The following is an 8,399-nucleotide window of genomic DNA, read 5'->3' as shown; positions in this document are numbered from 1 at the left end:
TTNTATATATATATATATATATATATATATATATATATATATATTTTCAATCTGTATGCTATTCTTCCCATTCTTTATGATTCTTGATGATCTTTGTTACGAGAATTGTGGCATATGAATAGAGCCTGTTGCCTTTCATCTTATTCGTTTGTGTCCGCGGTTTTCAATTTCCCTTGAAAGATAAAAACTTCTGGATCATGAAGCGCCAACACTTAATAACTAATAACTGATAGTGGTATGTAATTTTGTGAAAATTTAGGATAGAAGCACTGAGTATGTATCCCCGAAATTCAGCGCAACTCTGTGTAACTTCTCTTCACAAGTGTCATAATGCTGCAAAGTTCAGGAATTTAATTCACATCGGCGGTTTAATCCAAAGCGAAGAATTTTGTACTGTCTCTGTTTGTACTATTGATTACGAAGGGTGTTAGAGGAAGAACATCTTCCTTCCATCTAGATTTATATCTGATATTACTGATGTTAAGATGTTTATATCACATCGAAAAGATTATTTAGATTATTCATTAGTCTTAAACCTTATCTTTCTGTTTGGACGAAATTTTCGAAAGTTTGTGTAGTACGTTCGAAATTATAACCTTTTTATTAATGAAGTGTTTGCGTCAGTTACCCTAAGGAGAATGATTTTTCTTTACAAACTGAAAAAAAAAAATTGTTTCCAAGTTGTTCGAAATTGTTTTGTTTCTGTCGTGGAAATTTTTTGACGACTGACACAGGCAACTCGTTGTGACAAAGGTTTTATTGATTGACGGAGGGTTTATTCTTCGTATACGTTATAAGACAATTACCGCAGAATATCATGGGTTGAGTATCACGATTAGCAGTGCGCTTCGATTCGGTTCAACTCAGTGCTACCACTTATACGGAGTTGAACAGAATCGAAACGCACCGTTGACCACTGCTGACTGCTGACAACGCACTGTTGACCTTGTGGATGATCCTGTCTATATAGTAGGAGTTTGTTTACAACATTCTGACGCAACACGAGTCGATTTCCAACATCCTTAAAACATTGATGTGTTATAAAAATATTTCAGTTATTCCGACAATTCTCTAAGTTATGGGAAATCCTTGTAACTGGGAAATGAATTCGCACGATCAGAATTTGCTTTTGAATCTTCAAATTTGGGATTATTTCTTCTTTTTTTAGAAGTTACTTAGGATACTTAGAATGTGGGATAGGATTATCTCATTTCCCTGATGTTCTTTTGTGGAAGAGGAGTTTCAAAAATTGCGAAAACCAGTATCACGTTGCAAATTGCTGATACTTGGCTCCTCTGTTCTTGATTTTGATCCATGGTTCAAAGCACTTCAAAGACAGAAGAGCTACGTATATGATGATCAGCAGTAGTTAATGATTGTGCTGCTACCATTTTGTGGAACAACAGCTGCTGCTAAGGGCTTAAATCGTTGTCACCGATAAATGTTTCAGTTCAGTCTATTCCTTCCCTCACTACCTCGCGCAGCGATCCTCCTTCAGATCTGACAGCTCTTCACCTTCCCCACTTCATCTCTTTCCTCCTCTACTGCTTTCAGTTTAAACCTCTTATTTCTGCTAACGACATGACTAATCTAGCAGATTTTTTGTATAGAAACTGTATTATTTTGTTGTGTCATTTTTCACTTCAACCTTCATCAGTAACTAGGAAGAAGGCAAGAACGCGACTGCATGCTTCTCTTTCCTCAGTTACTCGTTTTGTAGGATATAAATTTCGTTTTCGAAACTTTCTGCAATTTGTCAGAAAATTAAAAAACAAAAGATAAAAAAGACATTTCTGTCAATGTTCCTTGTCTCAGTGCTATACCATCTGCTTCCTAATCCTTCTCCCAAATATACCCAAATATATATCTTCTCCCAAAAAAATACCATCTGCTTCTTCCAAATATTATCAGGTTTATAAGTCATTCAAGGCTGGTGTTCATTGAAAGGGGAGACTCGAGTTTGGGATATTTGCATAAAACTGTTGAATAAGTAAAAATGATGAAACATGTATAAAGTTCTTAAATAGTTGTCAACTTAAGTCAGTTTTTTAGAACTAGCTTTTTTTGTAACAGTTCTGTCTCCAAAGTTCTAAAGTCTTAAATTGAGACAGAATATGATATGTTTACTGAGCTTTAATGGAAAATTGTTTTGAGCAACTTTTCTTACTGTAGTGATATAACTCACATGTAGAACAGATCGTATGCGAACCTTACGATGATAGGTGTTAAATCGTTTTTAATCATCCTGTCAATTGAGCTTATCTCATTCAAGAGAGAAATATTTTGTCAACAGATAGACTGCAGCGAATAATCCCTACAAATTTTTGAGAAAGTAGTCTACCGATAATTCAGGTAATTGCAGATGTTTTTCATTGTTCATTTTCGAATCATGCTTATATTGGAGTCGGAAGCTAAGTACCGGAAAGAGACTGAGTAAATCTCCACATACTGGACATATCTTGTCCTCTCGTTGTCAACTCGTCGCCCCCCCCCCCCCCCTACCTATCTTTCTATCAGGAAAAGAACTGACGACTGTGTTTTTATTCTGTTAATTTTGTTGCTATGTTGCAACTATAACTTTTGTTTTCCTGCACTATCCTTTAGTGATTCTCTTTAAAATTGCAAATGTTTTGTTTTTTGAATCTACTATCCAATTAATTAAGTACATTTTTGGTGGTATCATACGTTGACTATGAAGAGGAAATAGAGGAAACCACAGATGAAGATGGCCTTTTTATATTCGTTGTTTTCGTTTATAATGCATAGTGACGAAAATTGGCTTATCTTGTTTTTTAATCTCGTATTTTAATGCTTTCAGAATTTGGGATTAACCTGGTGGCAAGCTTATTTGATGGAATTGAACGAACTTAAGGCGGAAGTATCGCGACTAGCGAATGCTCTTGAGGAAGCTTCTTCTGATAAAATCAAAGTTCGTTTTTTATATCTTTCGCGGAAAAGTTGAACTTATAATTATTGAGTTCTGAGCTTTGACTTTTTGTTGCATTAAAATTTGAATTCTTTTGTTTCAGGCAGCCCAGTACGGGTTGCAAGTTTTAGATGAAAAGCAACAGCTTGAAGTCAAACTTACTCAGTTGCAAACACAGTTTGATACCGCAAAAGCAGAAGCCGAAGCTACGAAAAAGGTAACTCTTGGAAACGTTTTTTTTTTTTTTTATTCTTCCATATGCGTGATCCATTTTAGCATGATGCACTGATCACTTCTTTTAGTGCCCGATTCCAATTCTAAGCAACCTTTTGCGAAGAGCGTTCTTGTTCCATACTGGAAAGCAGATCCATCCATAGTTAAGTATTTTTTTCACAAGAAAATATTTAGGCGTTGGCACAATTTCATTCACAACAAAAATCAGTTGCAAAGTCCGACATCGACCATGAAGAAAGTTTATTGGAAGAAACGATGAATCGAGAGCAGGAGTATTTGGCAAAAATTGCAGCCTTAGAATCAGATTTGAAAAATTATCAACATGTGAAGTTTTTTTAAATTTTTGGAATTTGTTATTTGTGAGGTCCTATATTTTATGACTAAGCGTATCAATGAGATTAAGTGTATCAATGAAAGTACACTGAGATTTTATTGGTTTTATTACGTGATTGCAGGGATTTGCGGATTGTAGAAATCCATAAGGTACACCAGATAGCATATTTTCAGGAAGTGGACAGGTATCGTACTGACCTAGATAGGTTGCAAACCTTACATACAAGTGCTTCGGAAGCAGCTTCTGATCTTGATACACAAAAGCGACAGCTCAGGGAAGATTTAAGGGAGTTAAAAAATCGTGAACAAAGATTACTAAATGATTATTCTGAACTGGAAGAGGAAAATATCAATCTCCAGAAACAGGTTTCTCTATTATTCGTGTCATCATTGTGTTTGTGATGTTCACTAGTGCTCTATCACAATTCTGTTTTGCTGAGATTTTTTAGTTATCAAATCTGCGCAGTGCACAAATAGAATTTGAATCCGTAAAAATGGAAGTGAAACGTTTAATGGATGAAAACGATCAACTGCAGGCAGATAAAGAAGAAGCCAACAAGTTAACTATTGTGGCCCAAAAACATGTACGATTGATTTAATATCTTTCATCACCTGAATCATCAGATAATCCAGGCCACTTTTAATGCACTACGTTTTCTCGGCTATAACATTACTATAACCAGATATGTTTTCGAAGGAAAATAACAATAGTAAGCCTCAGATTTTTTTGAATGACCCAGATTTTCTTTGAATGACTCAGATTTTTCTGATTCATTCATTCGGTGCAGTATTAATATTTGTGTTCAGCTAGTCTCATTTGCCAACTTGTGGTATTTCTTTGCTGAAAGCGTCTGAAAAAAATTTTTGTAATTATTTCTAGTAATTTATGAGTCTTTAAGTCTAAATTTGCTTAATACAGTTAAATTAAATTTATCAAATTTTGTGTTGTTACTTTCATAATGTGTTATAAAAATTGAATTTGGATTGAAATTTCCCCTCGGAACAAATTTGAATTTTCCCTCGAATACAAAGTGGTTGTGCATACAAAGTAACTCATTTATAAACAGTGTTTTAATTAAGGAGAGTTATAATTTCACTTATTTCAGCTTGAAGATGCTTTATTGAACGTGCAGCAAGAACGTGATCAAAAATTAGCTTATAAAAAGGAACTGGAGTTAATGCGAAATGCAGAACATTTACAACAGCTGAATACAATGCTCTTTGGGTTGCAGAGCAATAATGATGATGACTCACAAGCACTTAAAGAGGTGTCTTGTCCTTTTCGAATTCTTTTGATTGAAATTTATTATGGTTTGTCGTTATGCAATAGTTAAGATGCAGAAAAAGTCTTTGGTACCTGGGATTTGGTTTGAGAATCATTTATGTTTTTTGCAGTTGGAGTCCTCTTTTATTACGGATTCTAATGAATTCGGTAAAAACAGGCCACCAAAAGGTGTTGATCTGTTCTCGGAAATACATGGTGACATGCCGGAACGGTTGGCTGAGTTAGAAATGAAGAATGATCAGCTTACGTTGAAGATAAAGGAAACGGAGAAAGATGTCAGTTACGTTATCCCTGTTTTAAAGAAACTTGAAGTAATGAGTACAGCGGGTCAGTTGCAACATTCAGCATTTTTCGTTTGTTTTTGAGAACATTCAAAACGTACGAGAGTTTTTTCTATAAAAATGTTGATGGATCTGTTTTGATTACAAGTAAACAACTACATATAAAACAACTACTATATATATCGAAATCTTCTATTCCAGACTTAGATCATGCTCAATTGAAGCAGTTATGTGATGATGCTTTGAAGAAGATTGAACAACTCATTGAAAGTGCATCCAAGGCAGGTATTGGAAGTAAACAGTATGACCTCATCAAAGCAGATTTACATACTGCAATTATGGTTGCAGGTGAAAATCAAGCAAAACTCGCTTCCGCTCAGGTATGTCTCTTTTTTATCCTTATCATTTGTCATGGAAGAGGCAGTGTCGACTTCTTAGAATTTTTTAATAATTTCAGGACTTAATGATTGCTGTTGCTGATTTTCTGTATCGTTTGTACCATCAATTGGTTTCCACACATGGACTCGAAGCCGACAAGAATGCGGCTGAAATAATGAAAAAACTTAGGCAGTATGCAAATGAAAATGCAGAAAGTGAAGAATACATACAAGATCAGTTGGAATTTCGTCTTTTTTCCTAAAAACTTTTCAGATAAAAAATTCAAGCTGGTGTGATACTGAGTGGTTAGGAGGATAAGTAGTCAGCTTCAACTGCAAACAAATTTAAGCTTCGGTTTTTTTTCTACTTTCTATTTTTGCATTTTAGACGAAGGTGTTGAAAGTGGAACAGAAACGGAAGGTGGTCGCTCGCCGCGTCTGATGTTAAATTTGCAGCGACAATTCATATCGCCGTCTTTTGCGAAATTTCTAAATGAAGAGCTGGTTTGTGACCGATTGGATGACATATTAACAGAAAGCGATTTCAGAGAACGAATTGTTCCCGGTGAGGATTTTCTAGGTCATTTCAACAGCTTCCATGGAGATTACCGATTTTTTGTCAGTAGGATTTTTGTGTATTGAATAAAAACAATGTCGAGAACTCAATATTTCAGGTGAAAGTAATGTATTTCGAGTGTCAGACTGTCTTACGGAACTTTCAAAAATTGTTCGGCGCACAGTGGAGAATGCTCTTAACACTCAAGTGGAAAATGAGGATCATCAGGAACTGACTTTACAAAACATGAAGCTTCGTTCTCTGTTAGCCACCAAAAGGTTATTTTGAAATTGTCAGCGTTACGAAAATAAGAGCAGATGAAATAAAAAAGTATGTTGTTACAGAGACCAAATCGCCACGTTACGTACGGTGCTGAAATCGAACAAGCTTACTGCTGAATCAGCTCTAGCTTCACTGAAAGAAAAGTATGAAAGTGAAAAGACAATGACACATGAGCTTTTGGATAGGTTGAGACGCGAATTAAAAGCATTCAAAGAAGATGCAGCAACATTTGCGTCTCATCGAGCAATGTTTACAGCACGTTGTGAAGAGCTTCAAGCACAGGTGTCTCATTCTTTCTTTAACGTTTAATTCCAGTTTACCGTGGAATTTTTTTCGACATTATAGTTTTGTACACTTGCTTTTGAATTTAAAACTCTGCTAAACCTTTTCTATAGGTTGATGAAATGGCCGCTAATCAGAGAGCAGCGGAGGATGAAAAGCGCACACTGAATTCCCTGCTGCGTATGGCCATTCAACAAAAATTAGCCCTAACACAAAGGTGATCTTTTATTTTCCTTTACTTGAAACAAACTGTGCACCAAGTTTAAAAAGTCTGAAATTTCACAGGTTAGAAGACTTGGAAGTTGACCGTGAAAGGCAGGCATTTAAACGTGGCAACAAAGCATCAAGCCGTGTTGTGAATTCGGATGGTTCCGGACAGTTGCACCGAGTTCGTTATCCGGGACAGAATGTTCAACAACAACAGAGGAATCTAAAGAGGGATTACTAAAAGGGAAAGCATTTTCATCCAACACCTTCACCGCAGAAATTTCGCTATAGTCTTTCCGACTGGATGCTAATGCATGGATATTTTCGCAGCGAAGAGTACTTTTTTTGGTATGTTTTTGTTTAATCATATACTGCGACCATGAGCACGGTAGTAATGAGACAACATCTACCATTCATTGATTCGTTTTCTATTGCGGCAAGTCGCGCATGTATTATTTATCAGCAAGCATATTTTTCCATATGAGTTTTGTTATTTACTGAATAATTTATGGAAATTATTGAAATGATGCTTTCTGTTCTTCTGTACATCTTCATTCTTCAAGTCTATTAAAACAATCGATTAACGCTAACTGACTAGGTCCACAAAAACTGTTTATGCGGTGTAGCACATTCCTTAGCTTAACGTGATGTGTACTAGTTTCTGGAAAAATTCCCATTCAGCCCCTCCGTGTAGCGCACGCTTAAGTTAGATCATTTACTTTCGAACCTGCTGATCTTTGCTAACCACTCATCCCGATATGCTTGAGACGTCTGGAACTCGTGTCCAACTTTATCTGACACTGCACACTTTTATACTTTTAGGGAGCATAAAAACTGGCTATTTTTTGGTAGGAATTTTTTTTTCGTTTTGAGAACCTGAAAATTAGAAAATTTAGGACGTCTCGGCTGAAATATGTCTGGAATTTGTATTACCGGCTACTATCTTTTCGCACCCTAAATTTTGCTCTTGTGGAAGCTCAGCCATCAGTTGTGTTTAGCATTTAGCTTTCCCTACTTATTTAATGCATGGAGAGATTTTTCTCTTTTTTTTGTTTATCATTTAATTTGTTGATGTCCAGTTTGCTCCTATTCCTTATAGTACTTCAAATTCTGTTTTATATTGCAGTTACAATTTTTTTCAGTGTGCCTTTTTTCCAGTTCACTCTTGTAACTGTCGTTAATAACTTATTGGGGCGCTTCACTGGTATTTGTACGATGAATTCAAGTCTGTACTTCATTTTCTAATTTAATTAGACTTTTACAGAATTCCATTCCAGTGGAGTTCATTACTCTGAGCTTGTGGACACTAATGTATGTATAATTTTTTGTGATTAAGTTGAGACTAGAAAATTCTGTTAGATCTCTATTTGTCGAAGAGGTTATTCTTACAGCTCCTTGATAGTCTTCCAGATTTGTAATAAAGATGTGCTAAAGTTTTGTAAACCTGAAAAATTCAGCAGTTTAGCAGACTGTATGGACGTCTTTTTTACCGCTCCTGTTTCTCAATGAGCATACATTAACTACCCTTCTGATGTTCTGGGTGGTGTAATGCAGTTTAGCTGTTGGCGTAATCGATATATATATATATATATATATATATATATATATATATATATATATATATATATATACTACT

The 8,399-nt window shown here is 35.5% G+C and overlaps 2 protein-coding genes across 2 annotated transcripts; one reads left to right on the top strand and one right to left on the bottom strand.

Moving 5' to 3' along the window:
• Positions 1-835: 835 nt before the first annotated feature.
• LOAG_10537 (hypothetical protein) lies at positions 836-1,316 on the bottom strand (the record flags this gene model as incomplete). The annotated part of the gene is made up of 2 exons (XM_003146061.1): positions 836-1,021; positions 1,260-1,316. 2 exons carry the CDS (start codon positions 1,314-1,316, stop codon positions 836-838), a joined length of 243 nt encoding a protein of 80 aa, XP_003146109.1.
• A 1,535-nt stretch (positions 1,317-2,851) lies between these two features.
• Positions 2,852-7,004, top strand: LOAG_10536 (bicaudal-D; the record flags this gene model as incomplete). Its single annotated transcript, XM_003146060.1, has 14 exons — positions 2,852-2,929; positions 3,030-3,143; positions 3,335-3,484; positions 3,668-3,859; positions 3,943-4,077; positions 4,600-4,761; positions 4,889-5,105; positions 5,261-5,439; positions 5,517-5,652; positions 5,825-6,001; positions 6,111-6,270; positions 6,337-6,556; positions 6,670-6,773; positions 6,842-7,004. The coding sequence occupies 14 exons, from the start codon at positions 2,852-2,854 to the stop codon at positions 7,002-7,004; spliced, it is 2,187 nt and encodes a 728-aa protein (XP_003146108.1).
• Positions 7,005-8,399: the final 1,395 nt, after the last annotated feature.

The sequence above is a fragment of the Loa loa genome, assembly GCF_000183805.2.
Source record: "Loa loa unplaced genomic scaffold supercont3.25, whole genome shotgun sequence".
In the NCBI taxonomy this organism is placed as follows: domain Eukaryota; kingdom Metazoa; phylum Nematoda; class Chromadorea; order Rhabditida; family Onchocercidae; genus Loa; species Loa loa.
This window is presented reverse-complemented; position numbering and strand designations above follow the sequence as displayed.